The sequence below is a fragment of the Lacerta agilis genome, chromosome 3 (genome assembly GCF_009819535.1).
Source record: "Lacerta agilis isolate rLacAgi1 chromosome 3, rLacAgi1.pri, whole genome shotgun sequence".
Classification (NCBI taxonomy): domain Eukaryota; kingdom Metazoa; phylum Chordata; class Lepidosauria; order Squamata; family Lacertidae; genus Lacerta; species Lacerta agilis.
Window position 1 is genome coordinate 13,739,619 of NC_046314.1, and position 23,190 is coordinate 13,762,808.

The following is a 23,190-nucleotide window of genomic DNA, read 5'->3' on the forward strand; positions in this document are numbered from 1 at the left end:
CTTGTTCCAAGTTTGTAAGGAGTCGTTCCTTTAGTGTGTGCTTTGGAACTCCCTGCCTGTTGACATTAAGGCAGACACTATCCCTGTACATGGGACACGGGTGGCGCTGTGGTGTAAACCACTGAGCCTTGGACTTGCCAATTGGAAGGTCGGCGGTTCGAATCCCCACGACGGGGTGAGCTCCCATTGTTCAGTCCCAGCTCCTGCCAACCTAGCAGTTCGAAAACACATCACAGTGCAAGTAGAGAAATAGGTACTGCTCCGGCAGGAAGGTAAACGGCATTTCCGTGCACTGCTCTGGTTTCGCCAGAAGCAGCTTAGTCATGCTGGCCACATGACCCAGAAAAACTGTCTGCGGACAAACGTCGGTTTCCTCGGCCAGTAAAGCGAGATGAGCGCTGCAACCCCAGAGTCATTCGCAACTGGACTTAACTGTCAAGGGTCTTTTACCTTTTTTAAAAAAAAATCCCTGTACAGGACTCCTGCTGCAGATTTTTTACTTTCAGGAGACCTATGTAGATGCTTAATTTGATTACATCTGGATTGTCGTTTAAAAAATCGTGTTTAACTGTTTAGATGTTTTTAACATTTTAAAAAATGATTTTAAAATGTTTTTAGTTTAACTGTATTTGTATTCTTTTATCACAGAAGTGTTTGGTGCCCTGGGCTCCTTTGGGAAGAAGGGTGGGATATGAGCTGAATAAATCTTTTTTAAAAATAAAAATGAATTATCAAATGCAGAAGTCCTAAGATAAAGGCACAGAAGGCAAAATTGCCAAATACTGTCGTGTAGGTAGAATTCGGCTAAAATCAGTATTGATGTAGACATAAAGACAACATGGAGTCTAAAATCTAAAACAGGATTTGCTGTTGTTATTGCCGGCTAGGAGAAAAAATGCTTGTTAAATATTTTCTCTCCCTTTTCTAACTGATCCTCTGGATGCAGGCAGTTATATTGGAGATAATTGCATTAATGTGTTTCTACAGAGTTTACTTATATGAATGGGATCTGAAGCAGTAGGGACTATCCAGGAAAGAGGTCTTGGGTTAGGGTGGGTAGCTCATTGAAAATGAAAATGCCAGCATTTTAATACCTCTCTATGAATTTTTGGCGCATCCGCCCTTGAAATACCGTGTGTCGTTCTGGCTGCCACACCTCGGAATGAATATTGGTAGAGCTAGAAACGGTGCAGAAAAGAGAAAGCAAATTGACAGGAGCAAGGAAGCAAGGCAGGAGCAAGGAAGTGCTCCCCTTGGTTTGGAACCATTACAACCAGAGGAGGAGATGATAGATGCATGTACATCCAAATGTATGCAGATATATGCAGACGTATGCATGCATGGATGGTGTGGAGCAGAACCAGACCTTGTGCAAGTAAGCAGTTGGCTACATTTTCATCCTTTTAAACAAATAACCGAGGGAACACCGCTTTCAATAGATGAAAAGTTCTGATTCTCAAGGTTCCTGCCTGCTACTGGTTCACTGTGGCTGGTCTAGAGTTCTGCATTTTGGCTAGTAAAACGGACATCAATGACAGGGCATCCTCTTTCGAGCCCTGTTCTTTAAGGAGATGCAGGCTGAATATTTTTTTTTTTTGAAAAGGTATGCACTGTCACTACTATGCCTTTAAAGTAAATAAACGCAGTGGAACCTTGGCTGTTGAATGCTTCGGAAGTTGAACGTTTTGGCTTTCAAACGCCAACAACTCAGAAGTGAATGCTTCCGTTTTCGAACGCGCCTCAGATGTCAAATGGCTTCCGAGGTGTGTTTCTCCATTTTTTCAATGGATTTTGTTGACCGGCAATTGCGCCTCGGTTGTTGAACGTTTTGGAAGTCGAACAGTCTTCTGGAATGGATTACATGAAACAACTGAGGTTCCACTATATTACGTCACAGGTTTTGACTGATACTTTCAGGTCTCTTAGGAATGCAGGTGTTTTTCTGCATCTACAAAGGATATAACTACCGGTATACATATTTTTATCCAGTCCTTCAGAATGGGTGCATGTTCCTTGGCAGTCCTTCACCTCTCCAGCATGAATTCCTCCCCCTGCCTCCCTTCCCTTCCCTTCTAACACTCAACTGTGATTTATTATGACACCTTCATCAGAAGGAACCATGGTTATCACTGACTTAGAGCTTGACGGAAGAGTCTGAAGTGTGTTTGCATGTCCTGATTAAGAGGGACCAAGTTAGCGCAACCTCATTTAAGGCTGATGATGGAATAGAGGAGAATTTGTCGGCGGGGCAGGAAACAGGAGGAGCCATTCCTGAGGCTTGCTGCTGGTTTGCAATCCCAGTTTATAACTGTTGTTCAGCATGCCTGACTTCTTCCTAATGAGCAATATCTGCTTACCTAAAAGTTGGTTGGTTCTAATAAGAATTTGCCCTTTATTTCCAAGGAGCAAAGGAGTTATGGGGAGGAATGGTTTAAACATAATACTTGCTCATAGGGAAACCATTGCAGTGTGATATGACTTGTGAACCACAGCAGGGTTTCACCACTGGTGTATCTCTAGAAGGTCAGAAGAGAAATTTGATTCAGTTTTCATTTCTAGGTGAATCTACCTAATTTGCACTTTGCGAAACAATATGCAAACCAAAACCCACCTGTCCTTGGAAATATGCACTTCTCTGAATTTTGCACTGCAGTTCTCCAACCAAAGGAATGGGACTTCTTTGCTGAATCTATGGGATGCTAGAACTTCTGTTCCTGTTGCTGTAACCAGATTAGCCTTAGTCTGCTTCCTCCTTACTTTCACCATTATCCTTCTCAGATGTATTGAGCCAAGATGATCAGCCCATTTGTCTCTGAGATCTCGGTTATTTTCTACTGTAGGAAACCATTCAGGCCAGGCCACTGAGATGTACTTCACCCAAGGCCACCTGGCTCACCAGGGCAGAAGAGTCAGAGGCATGCCAGTTTCCATGAAACACAAAGGAACGATCTCACCCACGCTTCCTTGTGTTTTCCATTAAGACAATGGGTTGCAAACATTTGAAATTCATCAGCTGAGACGTGCTTTGGAGGTCTTTTCCTTGAAGTATTTAGAGCAGGCTCTAATGATCTAAAATATTTATTACATGCCTGAAGCATCTAGGCATGTACAAGATCTTTTTTTATAAAAGAGATCCTGTCCTCTGATGCCAAAATCCAACCGTTGCGCACTCCTCAGTGCCTTATAGCAGACGTAGGTGTTTGTGGTGAAGATCCACAAACAAAATGCTTTGATGGTGTTTCCTGCTTGGCAGGGGGTTGGACTGGATGGCCCTTGTGGTCTCTTCCAACTCTATGATTCTATGATCCACTAGCTGAATGTACAATCGCTGTATCCATATAACTACAGACAAAATGAGCTATAAGAAGCACTGTGAGCTGAATGGGGAATTGTCTATTCATCCTGCCAGTACCTTTTCTTCAGTAACTTCTGAAGCTACTCTTAGTTATGGACATATTTTATAAACCTGTGGCTTTTGAGCTGCATGCAGGTGAACCTGGAGGTTCCTTGGAAGCTTGCCAAAGGATCCTTAAAGTCAGCTTGCTTGCCCCTGCCCATCCATCCATCCATCCATACAATACAGGGCAGTGGGCTCCCTGTTAACTTGGGCAATGGCAGGTGCTCCCAGGATCTTCTCCAATAGATGAGTTCTGCAGTAAACCTGCAGGAGTCTCTCAGCAGACTCTTTGGTGACGCAAAAGGAGTTCTATGAAGTTACAGTGCCTTAAAACTTCTGATCTAAGTCGTGTCATGATGCCATTCTCTTACAAGAACAAGTGGGCTGCTTCTTTGGAACAAGGGCACAAAGATCTGCCAAACAATGCAGGAATGTCATGATTAATCCTAAAAAACGTCCCTCTAGCACAAACATGCCCAGTGATGCTTAAAAGAAGAAGAAGAAATATTGGACTAAGATGTCAGAAAATGACAGCCCCAACTTCAATTTCAGGTATAAACATCTCAGAAACAGCAGATGACTAATAACACTTTTTGGAAGTTTATTCTACCCTACTGGCAGTTTTGTGCAATACTGATGGGTAATTTTTCATTTATGCATAACTACATGCAGACTATCTTCTGGTAACATTTAAAGTTGTTGTTTTGTGGGTTTTGGCATTTTGTAAAATAGGGTCTAAGCACATTATATTTTAAAACAAAGAGCACTTTTGTTTTTTAAGACTGTTTGCAGGGGCCTCTTCCTGTTCTTCTTTCCCTGCATATATCCAGCTTTCATTTCACAAAGGCTAAGGCTGCAATGATACACTTCCAAAGGAGGGACAATTTGCAAGAGATTAAGGAAAGTATTTCATCCCTGCAGGTCGATAAGTTGTATCTTGGAGAATAGCAGTCATAAACTTTCAGGCAGCTTTCTGAGGATGGAGAATGTTCTTAATTTGCATCCTTTCCTTGGTAAATAGCTCTCCTTGGAATGAAGCCACAATAGGTTACTTTCAGTTTTTAGTATTAACAGCATTGAACAAAATTGCTAATATGTGTTTTTAGAGTAGTAGCATGTGAAAATTAATGGCACATCCACCCAGTATGTAAGTTCCATAGGGTGTTCCCCTGTGTGGATTTTGTTGAGAACAACATTAGAATGGAAACTGCTTCTCACGAACCTCAGGAATGGAATCCATGGGTGGAATTGTGTGGAGTATGTGTGCAGAGAACACATGTTTTAATGGTTTTATTGTATATCGCCTTGATATATTTTATGAGCTGGTGGTTTAGAAATATTCTTATGAATAAACAAACTCTTTCTTCTTTTTCATACTGAGTTGCTTGGAAGCAAATACTGGAGCTGACTCAAAACCCAGGGGGTATTTTGGGTATTTCCTGTTTTTGGGTTTCACCTGCTGTAAACCTGCAGCTATTTTGCATGTGCTGAAGAATTAGAAGATTACTTCCTTTCCTGGAGTTCTTTCATGTGTCAGCTAAGCCAAGCATGCCTTGCTCAAACTCATGTCTACGAATATCATTGGATGTTGCTTCACAAAATTCTCTTCCTCCCAACAAAATATGAACCAGCTAGATAAGTGGATGTCCCATATTGTTTTACTTGAAGATGCTTTTAAAGCTATTTGGGCTGCATGAATGTGAAAGGCATGTGCAAATCTTGTTTAGACATTACATGTATTATTTGCTACTGGTATCAATGCTTAACTCGTAGGATGGCATTTGAATACTGTAACGATAGATGAAGATTTGGAGGGGATCTGTGTTTGAGTTCTCTCTTGCAACTGTCTTCGTAGGAGAGGTTTTGAGAGGGCTCCTGCAGTATGTGCTGCACATATTAATTACAATTCACTTCTGTTCTGGAGCCAATGTTTCCATATATCCTCTCTGAAGACTACATTTGGCTCTGACTGGAAAAGTATTGCACTTTTACTAGTGCTAGCAGCACATTGTTTCAAGGGCATCATAATATCACAAGTCCTTTTTAGATTGGAACCCACATATAAAAATAAATCATGAAACTCAGTTGTGCAGCCCACTCTCTTTCTTGTGTTTGTTCACCACTCGTGCCACTAGACTGCCACCCCTGCAGGTTAGGGATATAAACTTTTACAAATATTTATGTTTTATTAAGGTGATTTCAGTTAAAAGAAATAAAGTGATACGTGGAAAAAAGAAGGAAAAGTAGGGAGGAGAGAAAAAACACAAAGATACATATAAAAATGAAAATATACAAAAAAGAGCAATATTCGATATTCCCATACATTATTGTATAAATCGGTATAGTGTTATTGTCCTAGTGCTTATGTAAATGGTAATAGCCTAATAGGTTAGGGATATGAGCTTGTGGACAATCATATTTATCCTGGGAGAAAATTAGCTTCTTCAGATTATGTGATTTTTAGAACAACAAGGCTCCCATTTCTATTGAGCAAGTCAGTCTAGCCGTAGGAGATCTAGGGCTTAGTTGGCTGTCTATGTGCCAGTCCCAATGTCTATTGGATGATCCTGCTCTTGAGACACAAACTACTACAAACTAAATTTGAAGGAATTCTATGAAATCTGGTTCATCAGGGCAGAAGATTAGTATCTATTCTTCATAAGGAACCTTAAAAAAAACCCCACAAAAAACTCATTTTAAGCACCTGATTTTTTTTTGCCTCCCCCCTCCCCCGCCCAGCCTGCCAGTGGTGCTCTCTTGGGATTTTTGGTTGGTTGGTTTTCTCCTCAAGCTTTTCTTCCCAAGGGCGGCACGAGGCATCATACTACTGTGTGTTTCTCATTTGTCTCAGGCACTCTTAAGTGTGGTGCCTTCCGTACCATTTACTGCACTCAAATGCACTTGCCTACAGGGCAGCAAAGCCACGTCCACCTCACCTGGAAATGCTACACCTGTCTTCACTCTCACATCATGGCAATGTTATATCTCCATTCCTCTTACATCTCCCCCACATCCCGCTTTGCATAATGTCCAGCTTAAGGAAGAGCTCTGGAGAAGATGAAAGCTTGCTCACTTACCTTGTGCCATTTTAGTTGGGCCTCATGGAGGTATTGCCCAACCATGATTTTTAGATTATTATTTTTCCCAAGTGAACCAGCACAGCTGCCTACGCCCCATGGTGCTAATGGAAGTGAGCGGGACCCTCTTCCTGTTTTTCTTGGCTTTCCTGTTCCTGCATGTGCCTCTTCCATGGCCCTTGAAGCATGTTATAGCCCCATTTTTAACATTGCTGTAGCATCTGCAAATGCTAAAATAGCTCCGTAACAAGGATGGATTAAATTTCCCATAGTGAATGGAGATTTAGGTTCTGGCAGCATAATGTGTAACTGATCTTAGGCTTTATTTGAACCAAGTAGCCTTCAAAACATCCACTACTCAAGACTGGAAACAAAATAGTTTTAATAGAGCTGTGGATCCACCCCACCCCACCCCCACATTTATTATTTTTTTAGTTCAATTAGATAAGTCACAATGAAGCATTCATGTTGTGGGGGAGGGAGAAATCTTTTTCTGCAATGGGTAGATTTATGGGAACCTATCTATGGTGAAGAACCCAGCAAGAAGTATTGCCATTTTGCTACATTCCTAATGTTTGTGGCAATCAAGTTTAAATATATATAATTTTCAGAGCATAAAACATGTGAAGTTATAGCCTAGCTAAAATATAATTCAGTTAGTCAGTTAAACAGTGATATATCATCAAGGAGCTTTGAACTATGGCCAGAGTGTACCAAGCATTTTAAAAACTGGTAACCACAGAGATATTTCTATAAGGAATGTTCACCTCATGGGGATTCTTTAAAGGTGCTTCATGTTGTTAGTTTCTTTCTTTCTCTTTTTTACAAAGTTATAGCTGTGCTTTATTGTACATGATGTCCTATAAAGAAGATCTATGTCTGCGATACCTCTTTGAAAGAGGACCACGGTGCTATCCGTTTAAAAGAGAACGCAGTCAAGCAGTAAATTTAGGGGGCCATCTCTTTTCATATTGACTGTATCTGAGCCAGCAGTGGGTCTTTGATGTTGTAACAATAGCGCATAGGCCGAGAGGAGTATTAGGGCTTGAACAATGTCGAAATGAAGCTGCATTCATTAGTTTCAAAGAGAGAGGCTTCTAATGTGTAGCAGAACTTTTATTTCTGCATGCTTCCTTGCTTCTTGCAGGAAGAGATTGTGTGGCGTCTGTCATATACTTTTTGTACAATTTTAGCCTGGAGTCTCTTGTGTTTATCATTTTTAATTATAAACCAGGTGCTTTGGAAACTTGCATTGTACACTAGGTGCCTTACTAGTTACATAAAGGCATCAAGATTCTTTCACCGCAGAGGCCTCTTCAAACCCACTAGCCTAGGCTACATAGCATAGAAGAAAACACTAACCGGTTCAGATAGTTTAGTGTCAGCAACACTTGAGAACTAGGCATGTTATTAGTTTCACAGTCCAGCTAATTCTAGGCCTTAAACAGTCAGATGCTTATTAAAGGCAATGTTGTTTTGTTCTCAGAAATTATTCTGAATAACCATTAGCATTCCTGGTAGTTCCCACGCTTTACATATTCCAGACTGTTCAAAACACTAAACACTGATTCTCATTCTATGTAACAAGGTGCTAGCAGCATAAACTGGGTGTCTGGAGCAGCAAACACTGAGATGGAAACATGCTTTTTGTGGGCACATATGGAGGGAACATATACCAGGAAGGCCCAAAGAATGTACTTTCAGCACCTTTGCCACGTAAAGTGAAAACCAACTTGGAGTTGGCAACATACGGTTGACATACAGCAACCAGAGAAGAATTTGGGGCTTTGAATGCTCACATCTCCTTTTGAGGCGAGCATTACCAAGCCCACAAAGATTGTTTCTGAGTTAAACTCTGGTAAATGCCGAGCTGGACCATAAAGAAGACTGATCGCCGAAGAATTGATGCTTTTGAATTATGGTGCTGGAGGAGACTCTTGAGAGTCCCATGGACTGCAAGAAGATCAAACCTATCCATTCTCAAAGAAATCAGCCCTGAGTGCTCACTAGAAGGACAGATCCTGAAGTTGAGGCTCCAGTACTTTGGCCACCTCATGAGAAGAGAAGACTCCCTGGAAAAGACCCTGATGTTGGGAAAGATGGAGGGCACAAGGAGAAGGGGACGACAGAGGATGAGATGGTTGGACAGTGTTCTCGAAGCTACTAACATGAGTTTGGCCAAACTGCAAGAGGCAGTGAAGGATAGGCGTGCCTGGCGTGCTCTGGTCCATGGGGTCACGAAGAGTCGGACACGACTGAACGACTGAACAACAACAAATGCCGGTGACATTTTCACAAATGAAGGAAAGAGCCCACAGGTGCAATTCCATTGACACCCAGGGCATTTGCTTCTATAAACAAGAGCCCCAAACATCTTTTGTTTAAATAGATTGCCTCTCCCCAGATGACCCTGCTTTTTCAAATATAACACCCTTCTGTTACAGTCAGAAGTTAAAGCCCCAGGAGGACGCATTGGGCAAGTGTTATATTTGAAAAGGCAAGGTTCATCCTGGGAGATGCAATCTGTTTAAGCACAAGATGCCTTTTGGTCTCTGAATCTCTGGTGAAAACCTTGTTCCTCGTGAGCCAGGTCAACAAAATGCTTTCAAGACACTAAGGGAAACACCATTTGACAGGCGATGGATCCACAAATATATTTAGCAAGGAGATGGTGAATGATTTTGGGGAGTGGGCAGGAGGAAGAGGCAAAGAGCAGAGAGAGCAGCTGCCTGCTGGAAACTGCAGACAACTCTGAAAAGCTGCATGCTTTTAAAGCTGCAAGGTTTTTCTACCATCTTGCAAGAAGTGAAGACCCACTTGAAGTCAACCTGAAAAGGAGATAATCTAGAGATATAGCAGTTAACAACTCTCTGCAGACCTCAGTGTGGAGTAGTGGCTAGAGTCTCAGCCTAGGACCTGTGACATCCAGGTTGAAAACCTCACTTAGGGCCTTTCCACACTTTCCATTTAGAGCATAATGGTTGCTGGGTTTTTCAGATTTTTTGACACATTGCTGCATGACGTATTCCAGAATAATGTACTTGGAAATACAGTGGTACCTCGGGTTAAGAACTTAATTCGTTCTGGAGGTCTGTTCTTAACCTGAAACTGTTCTTAACCTGAAGCACCACTTTAGCTAATGGGGCCTCCCGCTGCCACCGCAGTGCCGCTGCCCGATTTCCGTTCTCATCCTGAAGCAAAGTTCTTAACCCAAGGTACTATTTCTGGGTTAGTGGAGTCTGTAACCTGAAGCGTCTGTAACCTGAAGCGCCTGTAACTCGAAGTACCACTGTATGCTGCTTCTTATACCGTAAGGAATCCAACTTGGTGAAAGATCTAGAATAGATCCTCAGTATTTTTAGTTGTGTGGCACTGGGACAAGCATTGTCCTGTTCTTTGTGTGAAGGGTGGTGGGGGTCAATGGCAATAGTTGGGAAGACGATCTGTTTTGTGCTGCTTCCCTTGGAGCACCGCAAGCTGTCGGTTTGAGAGCTGAGTTCAGAGGAGAGTTGTGGCAGATAGAGATGGTGGTACTGAGTCAATATCTGATCCATGACAACAATCATTAGCTGCAGACAAAATTTTGCCACAATAACCGGGTTTGCCAGGCGCGTAGTTCCTCTTTCGATTTCCTATACTTCCACAAGTTCAATATTCTGGGATACTGAGCATTAAAAATAAATTAATTAAAAAGGGCTGGCCTCCTCAGCATACTGATATTTAATGGCTAGAGGAACACAAGGACATTTTAGGAATGTGAATGTAACCACTGAACTTTTCTCAGTTTGGGCAAAGCTCACTAATACCATGGAAAGGAAAACACTGCACTCACCCTTAACATTTGTATCAGCTACAAAGTCAAGTCTTTAAAATGTCGAATCAAACAGTGACTATTCCGCTATAAATGGTCAGTGTGAAAAGCCCCTGAGTTGTGATGCTCATTGGGTAATCAGTTACTATCTTGCAGCCCAAGCTACCTGACAAAGGTGTTGTGATGATAAAATGAGGGGGAATCGCGTGGCTTAAAAGTGAATGTGCAAAACGTTTGTGCATGGGGCTAAACTCATGACTGCTCTGCTCATCTCCTGCTCCTTAAGGGAGCTAACCCATGGTTTGGCGTAGGGTTCCCCCAGGCAAATGGCAAGTGGCAATCCAGGAGCAAACCACTGTTACAACGGGGGAGAAGCAAAGTGAACACCATTTTTGCCAGTGTACCAGCACACCTTTAAAGCATAGTTATTAAGCTTAACTGCGACATGTAAACCAGCCCACTGTGTTCTGCTAACTCTTGTTCGTCTCTCTTATCTGCTGTGTGTAATCTTGCTGTTTGCTTCTTGCCCCCAGGATGCCCTCCACACAGATGGTCTTCCATCACCTGAAGCCAGCTTTACACTAAACCCTGAGGACAGACGGGATTATCCTGACCACCATGTAGCGCACAAATCGTTCACCAAGCAGCGATTCAGGCAAGAGAATGGGCACACAGCTTTGCAGAGAGATGGGCCCAGGCCATTCCTCCTGGATCTCCCAAACTTTCCTGACCTCTCAAAAGCAGACATCAATGGGCAAAACCCAAACATCCAGGTAAAAAAACCCTCTTCTTTCCTATTTAGGCTCTTACTTGAATCATGGAATAAACAGCGTCTAACAAAGGTACAATTTCATTCACGAAACCTACAAACCACATGGAAAACAAGAAATGTATGAAAGGAGTTTTTCCTCCCCCAGGTTTCCATTTGTCGTACAGCTGAGGTGATTGGTGAATGGATTGAATGATCTGTTCAAACAGATGGATTATTCTGTTCAAAAGTTCAAAAGGTATATTGTTGGTGTCAGTATGATAAAACATATTATCAACATAAAGCAAAATACCTACAGACCAGCATCTTAGCAAACCCTGCAATAAAGGTCATGCATTTAAAGTTGAAGTAAATGTGGAGATGTCTGGCACAAGTTCTTTGGAACTTTATTCATCTGACCGAAGATGTTTCGCTGCAATTAAACAGTAAACGTGTGGTGCTGAAACACTCTCACAGCTTCTTTGAAATGGTTTGGACCTGCTTTGCCTAGAATATTGTATAAGAGGGCTGGTTCAAATGTTGAAATGAGCCCAGAAAACAAAACCTTATGGATAAACATTAGCTTGAATGGAAATAAACCACTGAACTGTGGAACAAGGACAAAACGCATAACTTGAAACAAACACTGGACTTTGAGCAAGTTCCTCCAAAGTCATCAGCCAGAACATTTGCAATATTTTAGAGCAGAATTGTTTGCCTGAAAATGGCACATCGCTTTGTATATGTCATTGGTTTAATGTCAGAATCTGCTATGAGTTGCACCCAATGTTAGTTCTATCCATTGAGTGGACCCACTGAAATTAAATAAAAAATGAGTAACTTGCGTATGCTAATTTCAGTGGGTATACTCTTGAGGAGAACAATAATGAACATGGGATACAACGATATACAGAAGATTTTCAGGTAGACATGTACTTATTCTACCTTTCCCCCACACGTACACTTAAAAATAAACACTTCCTTGGGCTTTCTTACAATAAAGGTAGGTAAGTTGTTTTTTTAAATGTTTGCAGTACAAGACAGCAATCAGTCACTGATTGCACAAAATTTCGAGACTTGTTCTACCTAGAGCCTGTTGAAATGAATACAGTGCCTGTCTGTTTACTCATTATTTGGTTCAATCTTTCCCAGAAATGAAATATTTTTATTCAGCCCCTTTTCCACTTGTGCAATTGTTTCAGTATTAGCAAGACAAGGAGACATTTGAAAAGGGTAACCCAAGCAGCTGTTACTTTTGTGCTACGGATGCTTTTTTAAACTCCGTTGCCAAATCAGCAGCCAAATGCACCACTGCACTCAAGTAAATGAATTCACAGGAAGTCCCTGAAAATGAGGTGCTTTTTTTAAAAAGCCAGTAACATATTTCCTTGGGGATCAGAGATTTTCTTCGTTCTTGGTGAAAAGCTCTTTTGTTGATCGCCCATTGATTTGACACATGCCAGCTCATGCGGTCATGCCAGCAGCGCAAGGCTATTCAGGGTGCAACAGCTTCACTTTCTTTTCCTTCGAAACAAAGTGAAGTCATGTGTCGAGCCAATAATTTGGCTGCCAAAATTATTTTCTGTGCGATGTTCTTTTTTTCCCCCCCTTCAGTTTCCCAGCCTATTTAAATGTGTACCAACTGTGAGGAGCTCCTGGGCTTGGATTCCGATACCTCGCTGCTTCTGTTTTTGTGAACTCTCCTCTTCCTCCAGTTTTTCAAGTCACTGTTTCTCACATTTCCAGAGCCACGTTAATTCTATGCGGCATAAACAAGAACAAAGTGTACTGTGGCACCTCTGTCCTTCTTTGAACCTTTGCTCTCTGCCTCTACTCTTTACAAAGAAACCCAAACAAAAAAGTCAATATTAGTGATGCTAGTAGTACAAAACTCCCTAGGCCTAATCTTCTTTGAGTCTTCTTCCACCAACTGAGGACCAGTCTGACAGAAGACAGCAGACATCCTTTCTATCTGGGGTGTGGGTGGGTGTGGGTGGCTGGGTGTGTACAGTGGTACCTCAGAAGTTGAATGGAATCCATTCCAGAAGTCCATTTGACTTCCAAAACGTCTGGAAACCAAGGCGCAGCTTCCAATTGGCTGCAGGAAGCTCCTGCAGCCAATTGGATGCCGCAGAAGTCGCGTAGGACATTCAGGTTTCAAAGAACATTAAAAAATCGGAACACTTACTTCCGGGTTTGCAGCATTTGGGAGCCCAAACGTTAGACTCACAAGGCGTTCAGGATCCAAGGTACGACTGTATATGGATTCCTCTCTCCCTCCCTTACAAGTTCCACTTGGCATTTGCCTTTTGTCTTGGCTTGACAAGATCTTTCACTGGCATGTCAACATATTTTTCTTTCTTTCTTGGATTGGCGTTTGGGACATAGCTGTGGAGACCTGAATACTTATTTGCCTGCTGTCTCAAATTCTCCAGGTGACTATAGAAGTTGTTGATGGGCCAGACTCTGAACCAGAGAAGGATCTCCGGAAGGAAGGCAGCAAACCCAGCTGGCCTGTCCCATCACCAGACTGGAGGAACTGGTGGCAGAGATCAGCACCCACGGTCACCCGCATGAGTAGCGGGGACCAGGATTACAAGTACGATAGCACAACCGAAGACAGCAACTTCCTGAACCCCGTCGGTGGTGGGTGGGAAAGTCACGCAACTAGTCACCGGACATTTGACTCAAAAGAACAGCCAGAGTATGGTGAGTGAGCCTTCTGAATCCCTTGTTTGTAGCACCTCAGGTTGGTAGCAGTGCTCTGCAAGTGAGGAACCATCAACAGTGGAAATGTGAGGTAGGGCAGAGGCACAGGGGGCAGGAGTAGGTGCTTCCGACAGCAGCATTCCTGCTTCTTGCCTGGACTTGGTTGGGGGAGGGTGGCATGAGGTAGGGGGACCAGTCTTGTGCATCTGCACAACTTTGCCGCCACCCGGCGCTGCACTGACAGGGAAGCAGGTGTTGGGAGGGCACCCACCACTGTGGAGAGGGACTGGGCACCACATAAAATAAGAGGGGAGGGAAGGTCAGGTGCAGAGGTGAGAGAGAAAAGGAATTGTGTTTCAGTTATTTCAGATTAACTGATTTCCCGAGGTCTAGATAATATATACTATGCATTAATACCAGTCTTCTCTGATTATCGTGTAGCCAAAGCACACCCACTTACACAGGAGAGGGAAGTATCTGCCGGCCTGAGGGAACCCCAAAATTTGCAGAAGCACACATAAACTTTGTGAAGAAGGGTGGGGAAGCCAAATCAACTCACTAAGGTCTGAGCATGTTCAATGAGCATGGAATGGAAAACTGGGGAGGGAAGCAATAGGATAGAGTACCCCGAGAAAAGGCAACGCTGACTGGCATTGTGAACAGCAGCCAATGTTTTGTCGAAGACACCACTTAATATCCGAGCCAGTCCTCAGGTAGCAATACGTATTGTTTTCTTGCCATTTCTACTTTTATAACCAAGCGTTTTCTTGTTTAGCAGCTAGTTCTCTCCTCCTTTTTCTTGTTCCTCCCTTGCAGATTACATAGATGGGGAAGGAGACTGGAGCCCCTGGTCTATTTGTAGTATAACCTGTGGCAACGGCAATCAGAAGCGCACCAGAACCTGTGGCTATGCCTGCACAGCCACTGAATCAAGGACATGTGACAGGCCCAACTGTCCAGGTTAGGCTCCGCTTAATTGCTTGGACCTGAACAGCACAACTGCTTGCAAGTCTTTGCCGCTGAAAAGCGCCATATTAAAATAATAGGAGGGTGTGCTACCCCATATCTGGAATTATCAGCTTTGTTGTGCCTTCGAGGCAGAGCCAGTTGCTTTTCTTTTCTAAAGGGCCTTCAGGAGCCCTGTGTGCCTCAGATGTCAAGAGAGCCTACAGAGATGTAGGCAAGAGAGACCTGCATTTCTTGCAAGATGCACTAGATGGGGTACTATAGGAAATAAGAGTATCCTGCCTTCCGAAGCTCTAATTGCATTGACCATTGTTGTATTGCTTTAAAAGATAAGTGCTAAGAGAATAAGATGCTTTGGGTTTGTTTGTTTTTTTTGCAGTGACACCAGGTTTCAAAGTGTAAAGAAAGAGAGCAATATGCAAAATGAGATGATCAAGACAGCCATAGCAGTTCAAAGCCTAATGCCTTGAATGTGGTATCCTGGCTAAACTATGACTCTTGCACACACATTACTAGTGGGGTCAGGGAGGCCCTTCACTCAGATGTGAACATGCTGGTAACTATACTTTTGGTAAATCAGTATACAATAAGCAGCACAAAAACGGCGCACACAAATCTACCAAACCATTCCACGTATTGAATTCTATATTGGTAGTCCAATAAAAAAGAGAGCAATGCAAAAAGTCAAACAAAGAGGCCACAAACAGAAAACTCATTCAAGTTAGTACAACAGGACAATTTCAGTCTTTAAATGTCTTTAGCCAGGCTCCTGTAGATATTGATGAAAATAGGTCCAGTCAGATGATACGCACAGATGTTAATAGATGAAAGCAAGTCCAATCAGATGGAATATTGAAGATGTGACGCACAAAAATTAGACAGGGTGCCGGCGTTTGTCCCCTGTTTCGCCCATGGACAATTTTGGGCTTCTTCAGTAAATTCTTTCCCAGGATTTACTGTATATTCATACATACACTGGTGGGATAAGTCAAACCTTATTAGTATTAAAACATACAGTGCAAAGGGTATCAAAGTTTGTAAATAATGTCTGAACAGACAAATACAAAAATCCATACTTACAATTTACATGTTACATCTCATCTAAACTAGAACATCTAATCTTCTTCTTCAAAATATTCTTTCTCAAAGATTTGGTACATTTGCACACTTTCACTGGTGATATAAACCAAACCTAGTAACTATACTTTAGCTTAGGCAATGGAGCCCTCCCCTGATATTTCCCACTCATGCCTCCATCACGGCCTGTATTTAGATGCAAAAGTGCAACTAGAAAACACATTGAGATCTTCAGGGAATTCTTACTTGTGGAGAGAGCATTAGCACTATTTTTTTAAAAAAGTATATTCATTAATCATGCTACTTATTATTATTTCATTGCTTTATTATTTCAAATAAAATGTCTCAGAGCAACATACAGATTCATAAAACTACAAACAGCATTAAAAACTATCAGTTAAAAACCAGATGCAAAAAAACCCCCAACATGCAATAAACACAAATTCAAACAATGCTATGAAAAGAAGAAATCCTTCCCCTGCCCTAAATGGTGAGCACCACAAAAAAGGCCAAAATCATACCAGAGTATGCTCCAAATTAATAACCCAAAGCCAGGGCAATGCGGAGTGTCTCAACCTGGCGCCTGACAGCTGGTGGCATTGACGGTGCCATGTTTGTTTCCTTGGAAGGAGCATGATGTCACGGGAGAAATTGCCCGAGGATTTGCCAAAGAGAATGAACCCTCACTCTCTTTAGAGCTCCACTGAGAATTTGGAAATGTCAAGGGCAAAAACTAAACTGCCGTGAATTTTTGCCTTCATGGTGGGTTCTTGGGTATTTAGCTCAACAAACTTTCCACAACCTGTAGGGAGGGTATGTGTCTGGAACAACAGCAAGGGAAAGCTCAAGGAGGAAAAAAACATTTGTACAAATAAGTGTGTCTTCAACTTTCAAATATAATTTGCTGATACTTCTCCAGAATTGTCATGGAGGCTGACATGCCAATTTGAGGGTGTGCGTTGCAGAATTCGCATAATTTTAGGCTACATAGAAAATGCCATCCTTGCTTTATTTAAGGGATTTTTCCCCACTTGATTTTTTTTATGGGATAGCAACCTTGATCTTCTGGTTCTCCCCCCCTCCCCGGGCATCTCCCCTTTCTGTTGTCAACAGGGATAGAGGCATGAAAATAGCAATCTGAAGTCAACCACTTTAGACTGTGCATCTGTGTGATGCATGTTTGAGGGGGTGGGGAACGCAAGGCTCGGTCTCAAAGGTGCTGCTAATATTGGCCTGGCATAGAGGCACATAGCTTAACAGAGCAGCATCTTTCAGACAGAGGATTGCCTTTGTTGTCCAAATACATTTTCCAAACAATGTAAACTTAGTTTACAAGTCGCTTCCACATGACCCAGCTGGAGCTGAAGGGTGTGTGTGGAATCAGGTGGTTCTTTCTCTGCTCGTGTGGTTAGGTCATTTAAAAATGGCCCTAGATAAGATGTTCCTGCACATCTGAGAGAACATCTGCAGGCATTTTTGTTGTTGTTGTTGTTGTCGTCGTCATTCCTCTCATGTTGGGGTGGTTTCTTAAGGTCTGGCTTTATTAATAGCCCAAATATTTGCACCACCGTGTCTGTCAGTCATATTGTCTTCATCAGCCTGCAACACCAGCAGTACATCCTGTTTTTTGTAAAAATAAAATAAAAATCTGCTTGCGTAGCAATCGAAAACTCCTCTGCTCAGCACTCGTTTGCTGGCACTGCAAGCAGAAAATAATGAAAAACTGTCTTGCGACTTAAGTTTCCAGTCGCTGGCAGTTATAAGCTATTGCTGTGATGTTCAGAGAAACATAACCATTCAGAAGGTACTTAATGGCACCAGCGAGTAGTATCAGGTATTCATCCCAAGTCAATATTAAAATACTTGAGAGAGGGGATGGTGTCATAGAGGGGTGGGAGGACATTTGTCTTGACCTTTGCATTAAAGTGCAAGACTGCTGAGGCTCAGAAGTAATTTTCAGTCTCTTGGGTTCACTCTCATTCTCTCTGAATCTAAAGCGAGAGCTTTAACCGATTTTAGTATTGTATTTTTATATTGCTGTTGTAACCTTCCCCTGGGACCTCATGGTGACAGATGGTTAAGAAATCCAATAAAATAAAAGTGACAATGACAGCATGAATGTTTATAGGAACATAAGAAATCAGTGGGATACTAAATGCAAGCCTAGTTTCTCTACTGCCTTCTATTATGTTCTGTTACTGAAAATATATATACGCACCCTTCTTTCTTTAGGGATTGAAGACACCTTCAGGACAGCAGCAACAGAAGTGAGTTTGCTCGCAGGAAGTGAAGAATTCAATGCCACAAAGCTGTTTGAAGTCGGTAAGCAGATAGGATCAGGGGGTTATCTTCCTTCAGAGCTAGATGATGCAGGCAGGCTTCAATCTGTGTGACAGTTTCCCCCTACGACACTTCTAAGAAGGTGCTGTGAGGGAGCATTCAAATATTTCCCATCTTTGTAATGTGTGAGTTTTGATTGAGCCAGTTACACGTTGTTCAGCAGCCATTCCCAGTGGGCTTTCTAAAGGGAAAACATTGGACTAAAGTTTCTGCTTTCAGCTGGGCCACAGCCTTCTTGAATCATTGTATGTTCGTTATTCAAGGGCAAAAGGGAAAAACTTGAATACTACAGCCGCACATAATATATTCAGGGTGACTGATTATGTTCAGGGTGACTCTGCAACCAACAGATAGCACTACAAAATCTGTCCATGCTGGCGAAGACATGGTTAATCCGGAGCATTGTTTATGGGATGCAAAAGCATGGCTTGGAGCAAGGCTGAGGATATTCTTAAAACTTGCACAAAGGTTTGACTCTGTTCTTTATTCCAGATGCAGATCCTCACTTCATCATTCATGAGTGTTCTGCTAGTGTCATATCCTGATTTGCACAGATATCTTGCTGTCTGCCCACATATTACAAGTCTGGAATGTGAGCCACTTATGGCTTCAGTTATGAAGGGGCTGTTTCAATATCATCCGTTAAGATTATAGTTCCAGTGTCTCTGTGCAGCTGCATGTAAGAGGCCCTCACAGAGGCAGAGGGTTGGAGGTTGCTCTGCCAAATTTTAACCCACATTTTATTTTTTAATCATAAGGGAACCTCATGAAAACTAGGTGCACTCACTCCAGCTTTAGTGTAGCTAAAGAATGCACAGAATATTTTCAAAAGATTGATATTGATATATGGAAGGACAAAAATACAGCCCCCTTTGGTCAACGGATAGATGATACGACAACTCTTGCAACACATGAATGGATTGCTTTCAGATGAAGATTATACATGGACAAATTTAAATGATGTTTGGAACGTATTTATGAAAACCATGGTGACCCATGAGTAAACATATGCTTGAGAGAAACAATAAGTTTAATCCATCGACATATATACTATATAGTTTGGTAACATTAATTATATGTTATGGTTATTTTGTTATTGCTGTTTTCCTCTGCTTTTTAAAAAATTATCATTTTTCTTTCCCCCCTTTCTGTTCTTTTCTTTTCATATTTACTTTTACTACTACTCCCACTACTACTACTACTACTACTAATAATAATAATAATAATGATAAAGAATATATCTTTTCTTCTGACAAGATGCACACTCCATGGGGAAAGGCCATTGACAGTGAAACTGGTACAATTCAAAGTGTTGGTTCTGACCTTTAAAGCCCTAAATGGCCCAGACACTGAAGTCCTCCTCCGAAGGTCTTCTGCTTCTTCCCTCACTGCAAGAAGCAAAGTTACAGGGAACCAGGCAGAGGGCCTTCTCAGTAGTGGCACCCTCGCTGTGGAACGCCCTCCCATCAGATGTCAAGGAAATAAACAACTATTTGACTTTAAGAAGACATCTGAAGGCAGCCCTGTATCGGGAAGTTTTTAATGTTTGATGGGCAGGGTATAAAGAAGTTGTTGAAGTTGTTGTTGTTGTTGTTGTTGTTGTTGTTGTTTTGTTGTTGCATGTTTTCCAGGGCCTCAAAACATTTTAAAAATAATATTGTAATTGATTTTGTGATAGAACACAAAGCAAACTCTTGACTGTGTGATGTTAGCTAAACGCTGTCAAAATCCTGCCTTTTTGCCATCTCTGAAGCACAGTTAAGTTCTCCTTGTGCCCCTTTTCTACTGTCCAGATACTGACAGCTGTGAAAGGTGGATGAGCTGCAAGAGTGAATTCTTAAAGAAGTACATGCACAAAGTGGTCAACGACCTGCCTGCCTGCCCTTGCACGTACCCCACGGAGGTTGCCTACAGCACAGCCGATATCTACGACCGGCTTAAGCGGAAAAACTTTCGCTGGAAAGATGCGAGTGGGCCAAAGGAAAAACTGGAGATCTATAAGCCGACCGCTCGCTATTGCATCCGGTCCATGCTGTCTTTGGAAAGTACCACCCTGGCTGCACAGCACTGCTGCTACGACGACATCATGCAGCTGATCACGAGGGGCAAAGGAGCGGGCACCCCTAATCTGATCAGCATAGAATTCTCTGCCGAACTTCATTATAAAGTGGACATCTTGCCTTGGATCATTTGCAAAGGGGACTGGAGCCGCTATAATGAAGCCAGGCCTCCTAATAATGGTCAGAAATGTACAGAGAACCCTTCAGAGGAGGACTATTACAGACAATTTCAGGAAGCAAGAGAGTACTGAGAAGGAGAGGCGGGGGAAAGAAGCCAACCTCTTTCAGAGTCTGTGGAACACAGGCAGTTGGTCTGCAGGATCCCAAATCAAAGGAACTCTCAGCATACAGATTTAATGTCCCATTCCTCCACCCACCCCAACTACCTGTATATAGTTGTATAGAATACACATTTTTTTCATAAGTGTGTTATTTATATATGCATATAGAAATTGCATACGGACCCCTGTGCAAATAGACATTTATATAATGTTATGCATTCTGCACCAATGTAAGGTTTTGTGTTTTTAAAATCATGCTCCCGTAAGGACTGGGCTATCATTTTTTAATCTGTATGGGAAAAGCTCAGCTTTCAGATTTTTGAAGCAACAGAACTCAAGAGTCCATTTCTCAACTGCAAACCCCAGTTATGGGGATTGTGCTGGTGGGTTATCCATCTAACGCATCTGAGAACTGCATCTGATGGTACTACTTTTGTTCAGAACAGCAGAGAGAAATATCAGCATCCACTGCCACTGCCATTGTGCCTGTGCAGAAGTCAGGGACTTTGATTTGTGTCAAAGACTATGTCTGTGCGATTGACTCTGGTGAGTAAAAGACTGTGATACCTAAAGTGTGGCTTTGATGCAGTCAAATATCCCTTATTCTGCAAAGTGTACAAGCACCTCTGAAATATTTTTTACTAAATCAAAGCCAAGGACTATAACCAGATCATTATTAAACTGTTTCTATACATAAGTTATTTAATACAAATGCAGCATAATTTCCTTAGAGATATATTGATGAAAATATTTAGACATATTTAAGAAAAATAATTATTTTTTTTAAGGGGAAGGGCAGTAATTATTCGAGAGGAGGAACAGAGCTGGTAGATACAATAAAGGACAAAGCAAAAAACTCTTCATTCCCATTTTGGAGTTCTACTTGCCTTGCAATTTCAGCTTGGCAGAGGTCCAGTTACTAAGAGCTCTTAATAGCTCTAGGGATGTAAGCAGATGTAAAGCACATTTTCATTACTCTTATTATTTTGTGCCACCACTCAAAGATAAGGCCTGGGGCGGGAGAAGCTGCATGGAAGTCCCTCAAAGTCTTCTTCACACACTGCTTTATTAAAAGGATGTAAACACAGCAAACTCACGTATCGTATAGCCACATTTGTTCTGGGACCCAGAACTGTCTGCACCTCCCTTTTGAGTGCCCATTTTGTTGACTAACTTTGATTTATCCTGCACAATGTGTGAAGCAGTCCTAAGCAAAATAACCTTAAGCAACTTGGAGCAGGCTTACTCGCTGTGCATAAAGCAAAAATGTGGGCGGCATCTTAAAAACTGGGAGTTGCAATTAAAAACACACACATAACTGGATCAGTTAATTGGAAGTGTGTCAGAAATGCATTTCTGGGTTAAAGGCAAGTTTGCGCGTGCGCATTAGGGTCTGATTCATGTTATGACCGATGTGTTCCCATGTTCAGTTTATTCATAAACAACCACAGTTGCTGATTCTATGAGCTTTCACTCCTAGAGGGTCTGTCTACATGATACAGTCTCCATGTAGAAGCCACATTAATTTCTTCTCTGTAGTAGTGGATTTGTTAGGAGGGCAGGGAAAATTTTCTCCACGCCACTGCAGAGCAAGTCCCAATCCAACCAACTTGAGAACTCTCAAGCCTACTGAATCCTACAGTGAATTTAAGTGACTTGTCTATGTTTACACAGGCAAACTCTACCACAGCAAAAGGAATATGGCCCAATCCACTTTACTGCCCTTGCACAAGCATCATGGTTTGCTAACATGAATGAATCAGCCATGGGAGAACAATTTAAAGCAGACTCCATGTGATACCTTTGTTGTTTGTTCAAACTCATCTTCTGAAGGAACATACTGTAAAGAGATTTGTTCTTAAAATATGTCCTTATTGTTATTTATTCTTGAGTCTATACCAAGTCATTTGGCCATATACCAAATAAATGCATAGTATTTTACGAAAGAAAGTCTATTCCTTAACAAAGTTTTTTTTTATTTAAAAAAAAATCAGTGAAGGGATGGAGTGTTATAACTTTACTGCATTCTTTTGTGGCGTATTTATTAAACTGCAGCTAACATGAATTTGGCAGAGTTAAAAGTGGCAAGCAAAGGGACTTTCTAAAAGGGACAGTCGTGTTCCATAGAGAGCTGGTGCATAAATCCAGGTTTATCAATAAAGCCATGATGAAACATCTGTTAATTTGCATTCTCATTATGTGGATGTTAAACAGGGAAGAAATGTGAAGGAATGCTTATAGCTCCATGAAGAAGGCCTGAACAGGTGAGGGAGGGATGCCAGAAAGAGTGAGCAGGTGACCCACCAACAGTGTCTTCTAGTAAAAGCATCTTAAAACAATTTTTGTATATGCTAATACATTCCATAAGGCTAATACGTTCCTTACCAGGAGTTTGGGGACAGATTCACTGGTTTCTGTGACCAAGAATGAAAAATAAGGAAAATTTAAATGTAGCTTCCACAGCGAGGTCTAAGAAAACATTAATATCAGCCATTGCCACAAGACTTGTCAAGGTGATGGGAGGGAATTATTTTAGAATTTGTCTCTCACCTCATTCATTAAAATCCCATTGCTTCAGACCTGCCAAGGCTAGAAACACTTTGGCAGACCACAACAATATGTTTTCAGGCTCACTATAGCTTTTCCCAGCAACAGCCCTGGAACAGATCAGAAGGAAAAATATTTCTCCCTCTGTGGTCTTCAGGAATAGCATTTTAAAATAAT

At 41.9% G+C, this 23,190-nt stretch overlaps 1 protein-coding gene across 1 annotated transcript in view; it reads left to right on the top strand.

The window, feature by feature from the left end:
- Positions 1–22,643, top strand: part of ISM1 (isthmin 1) — a 32,105-nt gene extending 9,462 nt beyond the window's left edge. Inside the window, exons 2-6 of the mRNA XM_033142874.1 lie at positions 10,819–11,058; positions 13,469–13,742; positions 14,559–14,702; positions 18,018–18,107; positions 19,919–22,643. Coding sequence (XP_032998765.1) covers positions 10,819–11,058; positions 13,469–13,742; positions 14,559–14,702; positions 18,018–18,107; positions 19,919–20,436 — 1,266 coding nt within the window. The 3' untranslated portion in view covers positions 20,437–22,643. The remainder of the gene's footprint in view (positions 1–10,818; positions 11,059–13,468; positions 13,743–14,558; positions 14,703–18,017; positions 18,108–19,918) is intronic.
- The last annotated feature ends 547 nt before the right edge of the window (positions 22,644–23,190 follow it).